A 17,210-nucleotide genomic window follows, 5' to 3' on the forward strand; every position below is an offset into this window, starting at 1 on the left:
GAGCCTTGTCTCCTGTGACTGGCTTCGGCTAGTGGCCACATCTCATGTCTCCGTTTTGCACTCCTAAAACCAGGAGGACAATGCTACTACATCATAAGGTCTGTAAGGGTCAGATGGAACGTTCCTTCTCAGGGTTCAACTGTGCAGACACACAGCTAGCAGCAGAGAAAGGAAAGCTGAAGTCACCTGAGGGAAGGTTGATCAAGGCCCGGGAGTAAGTGGGGAAGGAAGGAGGCGTGGGAGGGGAGGGCCCTTTGCCAGCAACGGGCTATAATCCTCCCCCTGGACGGGTGTTAGGCTGAGTGCCACAGAAACACCCACTCCACCCCTATGAGAGGGATGCTGAGGAAACAGAGGCACAGAGAGCTGGCAATCTGCCTGAGACTGGGAGAAGCAGAGGGCCTTACTTCATCATACACGCTCTCGATCTCGTTGAGTAAGCTCTTGGAGCGAAGGGCCTTGGTGTCGTTCTGTTTGAAGTTTACGGCCTGATGGTCCAGGGACTTGAGATATGCCTTCTCGTACTGTTCCCGCCAGATCTTGTTGAAGCCCTGCTGGGCCTCCCGCCACTCCTCCTCCTTGGCCTTCAGCCTGCAGGGTCAGAGGGGCTCAGCATGGGGACAACCGGGGCACCCACCCGTCATCCCTGCACAGGCAGCCTGTCATCCACCCATAGGCCTAGCCGAGTGCATTTCCAAACCAGGGACAGCCAGCTCCTGGCCTGGGCAGTGGGTTCCGCGCTTGAGAGAAGAGGAAGGGAGAGAACACTGGCTCTGTAGAACTGATGTGGCTGGTTTTACAGCTCTTCAAGTATCGCTGCCCCAGAGCCTTCTCCCTGCCCTGCCCCATGGCACTGACCACACTCTGGGTAGTTAGTGGATCAACCACTGGTCTCACATACTTGACTGGCCCAGGCAAAGGGACATGTCAACCTCCCTCAGCTACTCTGCAATCCCAGGGCTGAGCACAGCACCTGGTCAAGGGCAGCCACTTACTTCATACCTATTCACTAGCACAAAAAGGTTCCCAAAATGTACTGCTAAGTAACAGGCAAGCTGTGCTATAGGATGATCCTATTTGTGCTTTAAAATAGTTACTTTTCATGTTTAGATAAGACTATGTGCATGGGGAAAACTCTAGAAGGATGAGACAATTAACAGTTGTGCCTTTCTCTTAGGAGTAGAACAGGAGGAGGAGGAGGACAGACTGGAAATCATACTAAGATAGCCTGGGGTCCCGGGGGCCCCCTCCCAATCACCGATGACAAACAGCACTAATGAGCCCCAGGGGGACTGCCTGTGACAGGTGGGGCAGCCAGAATCTGGAGACACCTTTTCAGGACGACAGGGACAGCAGTGACGGGGTTTTTCTTGAGGCTCTCGATGATCTCTGGAGCCTTGTCACCGTAGATACGGTGGATGGCGCGGCGCTGGATCACCTCCGATGTGCCCCCCAGACAGTCATCCAGCCGGAACTTCTCCTGGTCTTCAGGCGCCATCCGTGAGAGCTTCTTCTGCACACTTTCCAACACACGGATTGTGGCCAGGTTGGTCTCCAGGACGACATCTAACTACGGAGAGGAAGGCAGGGGCCAGCTGTTGGGGGGCAGCGTGGCCCTGGGGACAGGCCTGGGTTGGCAGAAGAGATGCTTGGACAGAACTGATTAACTTCTGTATTTTGGGATGGGGGTGGGGGCGGGGGGTGGGGGGTGGGTGAGGGATGACGGATGCCCGGAAGTGGTAGCCCGGATGTGGTTCTAGGGGCCCAGAACAAGCACAGTTGGTTATAGAGCTGGGGTCTGACCCCAGCAATGGTGTGAGCCAGGTGTTCACAAAACACGACTCGTGGGTGGCTTACCACCTGCACGAATATCCAGTAGCTAGGACATGGGTGGACCCATCTGAGGAAGGAAAAGGTCCCCATACTGACCCACTTCACAGGCATCAAAGACAATAATAAAGGTGGACTCATGGTCGTCCCTGCCCCTAGGATGACTCTCCAGGCCACATGCTGATGGGGAGCCAGTCCCCCAAGGTTACACACTGTGATCCCACTTAGGACAAAGTGACAGGGCTGGAGGACAGGTCAGTGGTTGCCAGGGGTCAGGGAAAAGGTCAGGTAGGGAGGGAGGTGGAAAGGGCCATAAGGGGCCGCAAGAGGGAACCTGGTGGTGGGGGAGTGGTGGTGGGGAATACGCATGTACACACAACACACACAACACCACACACACGGGAACACATGCACACATACACACACACCGTGGAGATGTGAGATCTCAGGTGTGTCAATGTCAACCTCCTAGCTGTGACACTGTGCCAGTGAGTTTACATGCTGGCACCACTAAAAGAAGGGTCCCGGGAATCACTGGTTGCACGTAAACATCCAAAGATCTCAGTAAGCATTTCAATGACGAGAATTAAGGTAACCTGAGTTAATTAATTTAATGTAAATAAGTATTACGTTTAAAATGGAAAGAAACAGCACCATTGCCAAGCCGGCCTGAAGGGCAGCAAGGCAGAAAAAGGACACTTTCAGGTGCTGCCCTCTGCTGGAAAGTTGTGGAATCCCTCATACTTGAAAGTTTCGAGACTGAGAAAGATACGTCCCAGGATGGAAAGGGAGGATAGGGTAAAGTGGAGAAGTGGGGGACAGGCTCAGACCCCAGTCCCCCGCCCCCTATCATAGCCCGGAGTAAGGACTGGCTGGGAGGGCCCCACAATGCCAGCATACACACCTCGAAACGCTCATCCTCACAGCGGTGCAGTTGCTCTTCGTAGGGAGTTTTCTTGGAGCTGACGAAAGTGGAGTCCTCTGACCAGGAGGGGAATGAGACCCAGGTGTCGTTCAGCACCTGGACCAAGAGGAGATGCTATGACCAGTGCGGGAGGCCTCGGTGGCCAGAACTGTTTACTATGATCCGGTGTGAAAGATACGGAGACAAGGGACATAGTCCACTTCTTACAGGAAATTACCTTCTCATACAAATAACCTTAATTTTAAAGCGTTTTTAAGAGAAAACAGGACTTTGGTCCTGTAAACAAATGGTACTATTTCAGGGGTTGGCAAACTTTCTCTGTAAAGGGCCAGATGATGAAAATTTTAGGTTTCGCAGGCCAGCCAGTCTGTCAGAGGACTATTCCACTCTGCTTCTGTCCTGGTAAAGCAGCTGCAAGCATTATAATGGCATGTGTATATGCCAATAAAGCTTTATTTACAAACACAGGCATAGGGCCAGATTTTAGTTTACTGACCCTAGGACTATATATCCTGAAATCCAGCAAGCACTACTGAATTCTGGAAACAGAGTAATAGCCTGTCTACTAACTTTGAAAAAGTATTCAGTGGTCAAGCTAAATGGAGACATACCAGAGGCAGTGACCTGGGACAAAGCAGGCTCCTGGCTGAAACAAACGTAAATCTAAATGCAGGAATATGCCAAAACCGACACCAGTGCCAGGTGCTCTGCAGTGTGCCAAAGCTACCAGTATGGTAAGAAACCATCATCTCAGCTTAGGCATTTTGGCCACATCCCAGCACTGTCTATTATTCAAAATTTAGGGGGTTAACATTTCAGTTCTTTTATGCAAAACATGGGTGTGACGGGTTTTTGTGGCGAAAGCTGACATGAGCCGCCAGGGAGCACTACCTCCTTGCAGATGGCCGTCCTCCCACTGCACTTGGGCTGCTGGTAGGTTTTGGGGAGTGCTCGGTAGCTGGATCCAATGCGCTTGCAAGATGCGTAGTCAATTTCCCGGCTTATTCCATCCCCGGATCTGTCGCTCATGGGTGGGGCGAATGACAGCTCTTTCACCCCTAGGAAGGACTTGAACTGCGCAAAGAGTTCTGGAAATTTCCTTTAGAAATAAAGACAAACAGTAAGTTGGCTTCTCTGGGGCTTTCTGGGAGGGGCCTAGCGATTTTAGACTGGCTTCCCCTTAGATGCCTAAAGGTTGTCAGAGAGGATGGGCGAGGTGGAACTGAGCATCAGATGTGTATAATGTCCTCAACTGTGTGAGTAAATCTGCCTCTCATCCGTTTGTCACCAACCAGGTCCCAACACTAACAGGAGAGCCTTGAAACATGCTGGAATTGACAATTTAGACTGGCAGAAGCTGGGGTTAGGGATGTTCCTTAGCTGGAAAAGGCTGGGCTTCAGGCTAGGGGTCGGTAAACTATTGCCAAGCTGCCCATGCCTGTCCTTGCAAATAAAATTTTATTGGTATACTGTGGTGTCCATTTGCTTAGTATTGTCTGTGGCTGCTTTTGCACAACAATGCCAATGTTCAGTTGTACTGCCCCTTGGCCCTTGACAGAGTCTGCCAATCTTTGCTCCAGAGTCTTCCTTCCTGAGGGAGATCTCTCCTGGGAAAACCTTCCACAGACATGTTCTCACAAGTCATGAAGTAAAGCCCATGCAATGAGAAGGTTTCAATACAACTGGCCCCCAATATCACCAGAATTTGTGATTAAGTGATTATCAAATCCTTCCAAGGGCGGTGCCTGGCTAGCTCATGTGGCTCTCAATCTTGCAGTTGTTGAGTTCAAGCCCCATGCTGAGTGTAAAGATTACTTAATAATAATAAAAAAAAATTCTTAAAAAAAATGCTACTGGGATCCCTGGGTGGTTCAGTGGTTTAGCGCCTGCCTTCAGCCCAGGGTGTGATCCTAGAGTCCCGGGATCAAATCCCACATCAGGCTCCCTGCATGGAGCCTGTTTCTCCCTCTGCCTGTCTTTGCCTCTCTTTCTCATGAATAAATCAAATCTTAAAAAAAAAAAAAAAATGCTACGGCAAGAAGGCAGTTACTTTGACAGGTGGCATGGTGATCCTGCCTCCTGCAACCCCCTTCTTTCATGAACCACACACTCCCCTCCTGAGGTGGCTGTCCACTGTGCCCTGGCTGTAGGGACCCCATACCAACTCCGCTCATGAGGAAAACCCACAAGCAAATGGAAACGTAGGGATGGAAGACATCAACAAACACGGTGCAGAGGCCATCTGAGGTGACAACCGTGATAAAGGCAAACCGTGAATGCTCTGAAGGGGGACAGGTCATTCCAACACGGCCCACTCCATTCCCAACTCCAGCAGCACCGTCACCAGGTGGCAGAGCTCCTGGGCACGCAAACCCAGACTGACGCTCACACTGCGAGAAAGGCCTTGTCGAAGCGACTGCTAACCCAGCCAGGCGTCACAGGAAGGCAAGCAAGCAGAAGCACGCTGTAGGTCTTTGCTGCACACCCGTGGGGTCCTCCCCGACACTGCTCTAGGCACATGGAAATGAGAACAGCTGACCCAACCCAACACTGCCCACCTGCTCAACACCTCAAATTTGGAGTTCCTGCATTCTTCTCCCTTAACTGATAACTGCGGGAGGTAGGTTTGGCCATTTTGCAAAACTCTCGTTCTGCTGGTAGGAAGCAGGGTTCCCATTTGGACTCAGAGCTGGTGATGCAGCCAACTGGGCAGGCCAAGGCCCACGTGCAGCACACCTGCCCCCACACAGGCCTCCACAGACCAGTCAATGGCCAGAGCACTTTGTCTTTCCAACAACAGGACCCACTCCCCAGCCAGGGCCCACACCCAGAGCACTGGATTCTGAGCTCACAAACACACTTCCACTGGAGTGAGCATGCAATCCAAGTCCATATAAAAAGCCAGCCATGATTTAGCCAAGGGTGTGTAACAGCGCCATCTTGCTCTGGGCCATTTTTCAGAGTGTTAATAGATCTTTACCAGCCTGGGAAAGTTAACCCAAGTTGAAAGGGTCACCCTGACATGTGCACCCTCTCAGGATCACCAAGGAAGCACTGCCTGATGACCCTAATTTGACTTTTGAGTATCCCAACCTATGGAGCATGACCTTAGCACTGACTATAGAAAGAAACTAGAGACAAACATCATTATTATAGACTCTGCTGAGGAACCCATGATGCATACAAGCAAGGGAATAGTATGCAGTAGCTATAAATGATCATGTAGACCCACATCTGACACTGAAAGACATCCAAGAAATACTGAATTTAAAAAAAAAAAAAAAAAAGGATGCTGCAGCCCAGGCTGATAGCATCGTGTCCAGAAAGCAGAGGATAAGCAAAGGGCCAGTTTCTGGGCTGGACCATCCTAGACCCATCCAACACCATGGCAAAGTTCTCTTTGAAGAACTATCTCTGAGGAATGTCAGAGGTATTCATTCTGGGCCTTAGCCTCTTCATCTTTAAAATATATTGAGAATGAGTGGCTCAGTGTTTTTTTGTTTTTGTTTTTTAAGATTTTCATTTACTTATACTCAAGAGAGAGAGAGAGAGAGAGAGAGAAAGAGAGAGAGAGAAAGGCAGAGGCACAGAGCAGAGAGAGAAGCAGGCTCCATGCAGGGAGCCCGATGTGGGACTCGATCCCGGGACTCCAGGATCATACCCTGAGCCGAAGGCAGGCGCTAAACCACTGAGCCACCCAGGGATCCCCAAGGCTCAGTGGTTTAGCATGTGTCTTGGCTCAGGTCATGATCCCAGGATCCTGGGATCGAGTCCTACATCTGGATCCCCATAGGGAGCCTGCTTCTCCCTCTATGTCTCTGCTTCTTTCTGTGTGTCTCTTATGAATACATAAAAAATACAATACAGTACAATAAATTGAAACAGGGGCGCCTGTGTGGCACTGTTGGTCAAGCATTTGACTCTTGGTTTTGGCTTGGGTTGTGATCTCAAGGTTGGGGGACTGAACCCACTAGCAGGCTCCATGCTCAGTGGGGAGTCTGCTTGAGTCTCTCTTCCTCTCCATTTGCCCCTCCACTTGTGCTCTAAAATAAATGTATTAATCTTTAAAAAAAAAATCTATCGAAACACATCAAACATGTCCATGAATCCATAAGATGCTAAAAAATAAAAAAAAAAAAGAATTGATCTTGATAAGATAGGAATGTGACTCATCATCCAGCCACTTATAATAAAAGGGAGAAATCAAGCATCTAACCTGGGCTGCCAAAAGGTGACAAATACTGTTGAGATTCTCTTTTGCAACCCCCAGTGAACACATAAATCTATGAACCACAGAAAGAACGTGGACACTACTATGTCCTAATGGACATGGGGACATGGAAGATGGAGACTGTAGTCAGCGAAACCCATCCCAGATGCAGGGGCACCAACACAGAAACAGGAAGTAATAAAGTGGGAGGGAGAGACTCACAAGACATATTCTAAAACAAAACCCAAACAGGAGGGAAGATTGGGCTGCGTGTCTGACAGTATCTGCGCCATCCTTACTATAGGGAGATGCTGGCCCCCAAGTGATACCTGTGAGGGGGGAAGGAGCATGATGGGATGGCATGGGAGGAGGAGGGGTTCCCAGGGGCTGGCAAAGGTCCATTTGTGACTTAGGTGGTGAGCACAAAAGGATTTGCCTAAAAATGATTCATCAAGTCATCCATCATACGGTTTTTTGGATGTGTTTTATTTTACATTAAAAAAAAAAAAAAGTTAAACATCTTAAAATGAGGGCAGCCTGGGTGGCTCAGCGGTTTAGCACCGCCTTCAGCGCAGGGCCTGATCCTGGAGACCCAGGATCGAGTCCCACATCAGCTGCCCTGTATGGAGCCTGCCTCTCTCTCTGCCTATGTCTCTGCCTCTCTCTCTATGTGTCTCTCATGAATAAATAAATAAAATCTTTAAAAAAAATTAAAAATTAAAAAATTTTTAAATGAATACTAAAGGGTTCCGGAAGCACCTGTCCCTGGGGATGACTTTAGAGCTAAATAAGGTGCTATGCAGTCATATGCATGTGCATACCCCATGTTCTAGACACTACTTTAACGGTCTTATATGTACAGCCCAATTGGAGTGCTCTGAAACTCTGTATGTTACCTCTAGAAATCCCCATTTCATAACAGGAAAACTAAGATTCAGACTGGTTAAGGAACTCACCCAATGTGACAGAGCTGATGAGCAAGAGGTGATGCTGGGGCCGTCCAACTCCCCTCCTAAAGTGCACTGTGTGTGAACTGTGCATGTGCACTCGCCTCCTAGAAAACCTCTGCCCTCCTAGCAGCTGCCCCAGCCCCTGAGGTCAGCCCATGCTCTGCAGTAGCAGGTGCTGGAAACAGGCTACTGACCCCACTATCAGGGCCTCTCTCCGGCCAGCAGGGATGCTGAGTGGACATTTCCTTCTTCCTGGCCATTTCTGATTGGTAGAATTTTTAAAAACACGTATCAAGTGAATTTCTAGGGAATTATGTTGCGTGAAGAAAACCCAATCCCCAAAGGTTGTGTACTGTGTAATTCCACTTATATAACACTTCTGTTATGTAAATTTTGGAGATGGAGTGCAGATTAGGGGTTGTCAGAGGTGTGGAGCCAAGACTGGGGCTGGGTGGAGGAGAGATGTGGATGTATTACGGGTCAACACAAGCATCTGTGGTTCTGAAGCTACTCAGTATCTTGACTATTGTGGTGGACACATGAACCTTCAGAGGTGATGGGAGTTGTATAAACGCGCGCGCACACACACACACACACACACACACACACACGAAAAACCTGACAAGATGAGTGGATTGTGCAAGTGTCGGCATCCTGGTTGTCATTGGGAGGGTGGGGGGGGGGGGGGGGGACACGACAGTGTCAAGGACCTGTGTTCTTTCTCACTACCAGGCTCCATCTAGAATTACCTCCACAACCATTGCAATTTACAAACAAAATTAAAGAAAGTATTTATCATTTTCTGAAAGCCATAAGCAACAGAAGGGCGGACAGAGCTTATAGAAACAATTCCGCCTGGGAAGCCCCAGGAAATGTCACTCACCCGAGGAACGGGCTGACGAGCTGCAGGAGCTCGGAGCCAGACACCAGCTCCTGGTTGAAGAGCGCGATGCAGCGGAGGAAGTTCTCGTAGACCTCCTGGCTCTTCAAAACCCTGCGAACCTGTGGGGAGAGGGAATGAGGGTGCCTTTGAGGGCCAGGCCCCACACACACTCGTCTCACTTGGTCCAGACGTCACTATGTGAACATGGAGTCATCAGGGCAGATGTGTTCTCAAGTGACCAGCCACGGCCGGCAGGGCAGTGTTCTCCAGGCAGCTAATTCACCCCTCAGACAGTACTGTGTACAGGGCCATCTCGCTGGCTCCTGCCACTGACCCTGCACGGGAGCCCCACGATTGCTCTGGCTTTACAAAAGCCATACAGCTTCAGGGAGGCCAATGTGTGTCTTCAGACTGGTGTGGGTCCCGAGCTCTGCTGCCTCCTATCCACACCACCTCCCACTGTGCAAGCAGGGTGTCAGTCCCTCCTTCCTGGCCTGACCCAGCAGCTGCCCACGCTGCCGCCTCCCTTCCTGCACATCTGAGCTGAGGAAGGCAGGCCGCAACGGCTCACCTTGTCAAAGAACGAAAACTCCTGCAGAGTGCCGTACTTCCCCACGGCAGCGATGGACAGATCTTTGGTACCTCGGAGTTTCATTTTCTTCTGTGGAGAGAAATTCCGTGTCATGAAGGCCCTGTGCATCTTTGTCAGAGTTACAGCACTGTTGACACTGAGCTCTCTTGACAGCAACTCTCTTGAGGGGCTGGATGAGGTCTGCCCAGGACCCCTGTGGAAGGAGTCTCAGGACCATCCACCTCAGCCTTCATGGCTTAGTGAAGGGTGACAGTCACAACCACTCCACCTACTCCCTGGGCTCTAGATTTCAGCACATTAGGGCTTTGATAATAGGGGGGAGCATCACAAAACTGGAATCGCAAGAGAGATGTAACCTTGCATGTAGTATATCAGAAACCTCACCCCCTGCCTGTTTTGTCCTGTGGGCTGTGACAGTGGTAGCAAGGGGACAGAAAGAGGACAAGATGATCCCAGAAAAGCCTGGATTTTAAATCTCTATGAAGACTTTTGTGTCTAATGGGATTTAGACCAGAATTTGGTTGCATGCTTAAGGCATTGAGGACCCTACAAAACTATCTCCCAATACAGGGGATACATCTGGAGGACACAGAAGCCAGCTTGAAGGGGCCCCACTGTCCCAATCTGAGATAGTTTAGATGCCAAGATAAGCGATAAAAGTCACAGATTATAACCCTGAGTCCCTGTTGATATAGGTAACTGAATAAATGAGGATGAAGAAAAAGCCCTTCCTACAAGTACAAAGCCAACTAGTAAAAACACAAAAAAATGATGGAATTAGAAAATCACCACTGTGAGTGATGAGTGCAACAACAGGGGCTGGGTCTCGGCCTCTTTCACCCCTCAATGGGGCACTCCTTGTACAGTGACAGACTTGCACAACTGCACATGGCGGCCCTGCCCATGTAAGAGCCACCATGGCAAAAAGAAACAGACCTAGGATTACATTCTGTTTCCACCGGAAGAGGTAACACTCCTTGTAGAAATCCTGTGAGCCACAGGTAATAGGTGAACAGCCATCTTAAAGGTAAGGAGACATTCAAAGGTCCCACAGTTGGTGAATTCCAGTGACACCAGAGTCCAGACTCAGCCCATGGCCTGGGTATACTGCTTGGGGCTTCTGCACATTACTCCCTACGTCATCTACAGAGCGGGCGAGATTGCTCAGTGTCCACATATGTATCTATGTGCGGAGCTGGTGGTTACCTTGGCTGGTGCAGACACCGGACGGAGGAGGGAGGGCCGAGAGCGCTTTTTGCTGTGTTCCAGATTCTTCTCATGCTCACTCTTTTGGACGCTGTTCATTTCACATGGCCCATTTCCTGTGAACTAAAAACACAAACATGGGAGGTGATTAGTACTGGAGAAACATAGCTGGGCCCCTCAGTACTGGCTCTTGGTGTGTCTGAATGTATGGAAGCAACTAACCACTTTCGGCTCAGCTCATGGCACCAGCGAATGCTGCCTGCTATGGGCCAGGACCCCACCTGCATGAGAAGTGAAGCCATTGCTTAGACACCAGTTCCTGAGATGCTCCTGTTTACTTAGGGGAGAGACCCACATACCCAGATCATCGTAGTTTTGACATCATGAAGGTGGGAGAAGGCACACAGAAGGCCGTGGTGGGAGAGGATCCTGATAGGGGAAGGAGGGTACAGTCAAGAGACACCAGAGCTGGGCTTTGGAGTGCGGGGCCTGCCCAACAGACCACTGACAACAGGTCTGGCTGCATGTTCAAGTGCCCCATAGGAAGGGAAAGCATTTCAGGTGGGAGGACTGGATTGCACAAAGCCCTGGTACCAAGAGGAAGCAGCTGATGGCCACCAGGTCACTTGTGGGACCTTCCTGCCAAGTCTGTATTCTTTTCTGTGAATGAAGAAACACGTTTTGAGGAATGTCACCATTCAATGGTGGGCTCATCACTGGTCCTCCCAGGCTCTCTGCTGAGTAGCCAGGAATGCTCATCACAAGTGGGGTATTTATAGGGTGTTGGCAATATTTATGAACAGTTCAGGATTGGCATTTATGTGAATCTGCCAGGAAGCTGAGCAGACAAGGGGAAGGCAGACAGAACTCAGGTTTTCTGTAAGATGTGTGCTGGGCCAGGGAGGTAGCTCATTGTCACCCCACTACCAGACCAGGGATGTGGAGATGCCACCTGAAGGGAGGACTACTAGCTCAAAGTGTGGGCTGGGTGAGCAAGTCCTGGTGTATCCAAACAAAAGAGCCAGTAACCATCAGATACCAGGGAGCTCTATGTCTGTGTCCTCTGCCCCCCTGCGGCATACCTGATACATCCTTACATGAACAAGAAAAAAAAACAGAGGAGCAAAATAAACAGGATACCCTCTACTTTTTCTTTAGGATAGACATTTGTTTGCACGTGTGTAGGAAATTTCTGGGAAAGTATAGAAGATGCTCGTGAGTACAGTAACCAGGAAACTGAGACAAGGAAGGGGAAGTTTACTTTTCATACTTGATATTCTAACTAATGCTTACTTTCTTATGAACATGCATGATTTTAAGGATAACAGTTATAATGATAACTTTAAAGACCTATCATTTAACTATAGGTAAAACCATGCCCTTGGGGGATTACGCTTCTCTAGAAGACAGTTTTCTGAACATTCAAAGCTACTCTAAGAATCTTAAATGGAAACATCTTCAACTGCTATTTCTTATTACAGATGCCATTACAGACGCAGGCACCAAATCCAAGGGGGCAGCCAGGTGACACCGTGATATGCTGAGCAGGACCAGGGGCCCCCCAGGGAGATGCACTGCTTGCCAGCCAGGCTTCCCCAGCCAGAAGTTAAGTTCAGTATTACCCCATTTCCTTCACACTTCCGACAGTTCTTACATCTTAGCTATGCATCCCCATTTGTGAATGGGTAAGTGAGATGCACCCCCAAAGACCCTCTGGCCAGGAGCGGACATATTTACCACACTCAGCCCATTTTTGTAAATAAAATTTTATTGGCACATAGCCATGCCCACTGGTTGACATCCCATCCAAGGCTGCAGTCAGGTCTTTGCGACAGAGACCCACCAGCCTACAAACCTAAGATACTTACTATCAGGCCCTTTATAAAAGTTTGTCAACTCCGACTTAGGCTAAGTGGTCATGTTTAATTAGAATAGTACTGAATTTCATCTTTGGCTTCTTTTTCCCGCTGTTTTAATAGAAATCCGAAAATCAATATAAAGGATAGTAAAGATAAAGTTCAAATTATACAACAGATTATATGTGGGTGTTTTTAATAATTTTTAAAAAACTGATTCAATTGCTTAAGAAGTACAAGATGCTCTAATCAATAAACTCTGCTGAATTGATAACAAATGCTATTTCAATAAACTGTGTGGGCAGGTGTTCTGAGGGAGATGCTTATTTTTTGAGTGGGCTTAGAGGCATCCAGCTTCCTACTTGCTAAGTGGTGCCCAGTAGGGGGCGCTGCAACCACAGCAATCAGAGGACAAGAGGCTCCACTGCCTCTCAGACACCAAGAGAAAACTCTAGAGGGAAGTAAGGCCACCCTTGCTACAGGCTCCATGGCCCACTTATCAGTTACCTGACTGCATGCGTGCTCTGCCCCCCACAGCTGCAGCAGAAGGGGCTGCGCGCCTGTGTTACAGACCTCCTACAGAGGCAGGGCTCCGCTCACAGCCCCTGGCTCACCCAGGCCAAGCACTTTGCCGAGGAACCTTCCAGCTAGCTAAGGGGGAGACATCCTCTTTGGTCACTTCCTGGATGAGGAACGGAGGCTCGGGCAGGTGACCTGCCAGGGCCCCTCACCTGCAGGTGACCTGCAGTACCCCTTTAGGTAGTGCACCCCCCACCTCCTGTCCAGGCGGGGCTGCTCTCTTCAGCCTCCATGGTGTGTGTGGAGAGAGGGCCAGAATGGAGAAATCTGCCCCGGGACTCGGCCAGCGGGGGCTGCCCCTGCCTGCTGTGCTGCCCCCAGCGAGGGCAGAGTTCAGGAAAAGAGCTGCCATCAAAGAGGCTGGAACCCAGATCTAAGATGCAGATCCAGGATGACAGGCAGAGAGCCCAGCAAGCGTGCCCTGAGAGGGGGTGAGTCAGAGCTAGCAGGCCTGCAGCAGCGCTCACCTCAAGCTACTGCGGACACGGAGGCCCCAGAGCCCTCAAGTACACCTCAGGTCACACCAACACAAAGGTGTGCAGTGGGTGGGAGGCGGTGAGGCTCCTCTGCTCCTCGTCTCTGTGGCTCCTGGAGCCAGCTAGGAGGCTCTCTGGCAAGCAGAAAAGGAATGGGAGTGATGCCAGGACTGCACAGGACATTATTTGGAAAAGGGGAGCTGAGCCCAAGGAGGGATGCTGTGCTTCAAAGAGATACATGGGGCTGAGAATAGATGCGAGGGTGGGGGCACAAGGAGGTGGGCTCTGCTGAGCGCAGCTGTCTGTGGTGATGAGCTCCCTGGCCCTGGGGGAGGGGGCTGGGAATTACACAGGATGGCTGTGCTCTCCTCCCTAGGTACTCCCCAGGGGCCTCCTGCAGGCCAGGCAGCAGGCTGACTGGTTCTGGGGAGGTAGAGCGGGGCCTGGTTGCTTGGTTGGATACTTGTGGGGGCGGCGGGGGGCGGGGGGGGGGGGGGACAAGGACAACACTGGCACTGGAGCCTATGCCTGCTTTTCCTGAACAATCACAGCTGCTCTTTCTAGAGCACTACACATGTGCTGGGCTGAGCACGAAGCACTTAGGGGATGACAGCTCACCAAGTCTGAACAGGAAGGCCTTGGATCCCCTGTGAGACGGAAGGAAATGAGGCCTGGGAGGTGAGTGAGATGGCTGGTTCAAGGCCTCCTGAGTGCCTGCGGAGGCTGTGACTGTGCTCCTGGGGTTCTTCCTAGCCCTGTGGCCCCCCTGAGGACACCCAAAGCTCCAGGCAGACTGAAGGACAGGAGACAGCTCCAGGACTGGAGGTCAACACCATGGAGAGAGACACAGAGCTTCTTTGAGTCAGGAAGTGTTTCTGGGTGACACCCAAACTTAGAGGGGCACTCATGGGCACAGGAAGGCCACATGATTCTTGATGGTATCCAAACCCAGATTCCTGTGCCTCTCCTGCCATGCCCCTCCTCCTTTGAGACTGGGGCCCCCAGCCCTGGCCCCCACTGTATCTTCATTTAGAAGCAAGACCTGGGAGAGGTGGCAGTAATGCACTATGGTGGGGTAAGGGAGAGATCTCTCATGTGTGCAGGCCCCAAGTCAACATCCAAAGCAGAGGGGAACAAAAAGGCGAAATGAAGAGTCAACAAACTAGGAAGAAAAGCGTCTTTCTTCAATCTGGTTAAGGCTGTTAATGAAAAGCCGACAGCTCCCAGCACACTCAAGTGGAAGATGGAAAGCTTTTCCTCTCAGATTGGGAACAAGACAAAGATGCTTGCTCTCACCACTTCTATTCAACTCAGTACTAGAGGCTCCACCACAGCAATTAGGCCAAGAAAAAGAATAAAAGGCATTCAAATTGGAAAAGAAGAAGGGAAACTATCTATTAGCAGATGGCATGGTATCCTGTATATAGAAAATCCTAGCAAATATAACAGACTCAGCAACGTCACAGGGCACACAATCAACACAAGTAAAATCAGCAGTATTTGTACACACTCATGATGAACAGTCCAAAAATGAAATTAAGAAAACAGTATAAGGTATTTGGGAATAAATTTAACTGAGGAGGTGCAAGACATGTATATCAAAACCCACAAAATGCTGCTGAAAGAAATTAAATAAGATTTAAATAAATGGAAAGATGCTTCGTATTCAAGGTTCAGAAAACTTAACATTGTCAAGATGGCAATATTTCCCAAAGCAATCTAAAGATTCAATGCAATCCCTATCAAAATCCCAATGGCTTTTTTCCTTTTTTTTTTTTTTTCTTTTTTGGTTGCAGAAAAGGAAAAACTGATCTTCAAATTCATATGGAATTAGCCAAAATAATCTTGAAAAAGAACCCAATTCAAATCGTTTCTTCATTTCAAACTTACAACAAAGTTACAGTAATCAAGACAGTGTGGTGCTGGCTTAAGGAGAGACATGGGGATCAGTGGATGGAACTGAACAGTCCAGAAATAAATCCATATAACTATAGTCAACTGGTTTTCAACAAGGGTGCCAGGACCATCCCCATTGAAAAATCGCTTCAATAAATGGTGTGGGGAAAACTGGAATCTCCACTCACAAAGGAATGAAGTTGGATCCCTACCTCACACCATATACAAAAAAAAATTAACTCAAAATCATCAATGACTGAACTAGGAAAGCTAAAATTATAAAAACTTTTAGAGGAAAACACAGGGAGAAACCTTCCTGTCCTCGGGATCTGGCATAGGTTCTGAGACACTAAAAGCATGAGCAACAAAAGAAAAAATAGATAACTGGATCTGATTAGAACTAAAAGCTAGTGTGCTCTAAAGGATACTAATAAGAAAGTGAAAAGACAACCTACAAAAAGGAGAAAAAATTTTAATAAGGACCTAGTATCCAGAATATATATAAAACCCTTACAGCACAATAATAAAGAAATTAAAACATGGGCAAAGGACTTAGACATTTCTCCAAAGAAGGCATACAAATGGCCAACAGGCACATGAGATACTGATGCTCAGTATCATTAGTCATCCGGGAAATGGAAAGCAAAACCACAATGAGATAGAACTTCACAATGACCATGTCATAATTTAAAAACAAAACAAAACACCAAGTGTTGGTGACAACGTGAGATACACTGCTATTGAGAACAGAAGATGGCGCAGCTGCTGTGAAAAACAATCTGGCAGTTCCTCAAAAAGTTAAACACAGAGTCACCATATGACTCAGCAACTCCACTCCTAGGTATAGACTCAAAAGACCTGAAAACAGATTCAAACAAATCCTCCTGTATGCATGTTCAGAGCAGCAGCATTCACAATCACCAAAAAGAAACAGCCCAAATGTCCACTAATGGATGGCTGGATAAGCAAAACGTGGTCCATCCACACAAAGGAATATTACTTAGCCATAAAAAGGAGCAAGGTACTGATGCACATGCTACGATGTGGATGAACCTGAAAAATGTTATGCTGAGCAAAAGCCAGACACTAAAGGCCACATGATGTAGGATCTTATTTATATGAAATGTGCAGAACAGGTCAATCTACAAAGACACATCCAGATTAGTGGCTGCCAGGGGCTGGGGGAGGGGAAATGACGAGTGACCACTCATGGAGACAGAGTGCCCTCTGTGGTGATGAAAATGTTCTGGAACAAGAGAGAAGTACTGGTTGCACAACACTCTGATGTACTAAATGCCACTGAGCTGTATACTTTAAGGTATTCAACGTTATGTGAACTTTATGTCAATTTTTAAGAAAGTCTTAACGTTTGTAGAAAATAACATGGAAAGAGGACATGGATAGTGCAACCCAACAGGCCTCAGGCCATGACGGGGGGGGGGGGGGGGGGGGGTGATGAAGGGTTGATGATGCAGTCTGCACCCCCAACCTCACCACTGCAGGCCCCTCCTCCTCCTCACATTCTCTGTCCTTTGTCGTCACCCCACAGTCATTGACAAGCCTCAGGCCGCCCCCACATACACCTCCCCATAGGGTACTACTGGTTACAACCGGGTCTCCACAGCAGGATACTCTCCACCTCCCCACCAGCCCTTACCACCTGGATACCATCTATCAAGAGAAGCCCTCCTCAGGATCTCTCTAGCAACACATGGAGGTAAGCCTGAATTGGGGGGGAGGGGTGTGCTATGGGTGTCTGCACGCTGTGTGGCTTCTGGGGGAATCCAGTGTGTCTTGGTGGACAGAG

At 49.1% G+C, this 17,210-nt stretch overlaps 1 protein-coding gene across 1 annotated transcript in view; it reads right to left on the bottom strand.

Annotated features, from left to right (window-relative positions):
• Window positions 1–17,210, bottom strand: part of SIN3B (SIN3 transcription regulator family member B) — a 38,116-nt gene that overhangs the window by 9,671 nt on the left and 11,235 nt on the right. Inside the window, exons 6-12 of the mRNA XM_072721300.1 lie at window positions 10,597–10,719; window positions 9,370–9,459; window positions 8,799–8,917; window positions 3,647–3,854; window positions 2,735–2,851; window positions 1,332–1,570; window positions 408–591 (exon numbers count right to left, since the gene is read on the bottom strand). Of these exons, the coding sequence (XP_072577401.1) occupies window positions 408–591; window positions 1,332–1,570; window positions 2,735–2,851; window positions 3,647–3,854; window positions 8,799–8,917; window positions 9,370–9,459; window positions 10,597–10,719 (1,080 nt within the window). The remainder of the gene's footprint in view (window positions 1–407; window positions 592–1,331; window positions 1,571–2,734; window positions 2,852–3,646; window positions 3,855–8,798; window positions 8,918–9,369; window positions 9,460–10,596; window positions 10,720–17,210) is intronic.

Source organism: Vulpes vulpes, chromosome 9, assembly GCF_048418805.1.
Source record: "Vulpes vulpes isolate BD-2025 chromosome 9, VulVul3, whole genome shotgun sequence".
NCBI lineage: Eukaryota > Metazoa > Chordata > Mammalia > Carnivora > Canidae > Vulpes > Vulpes vulpes.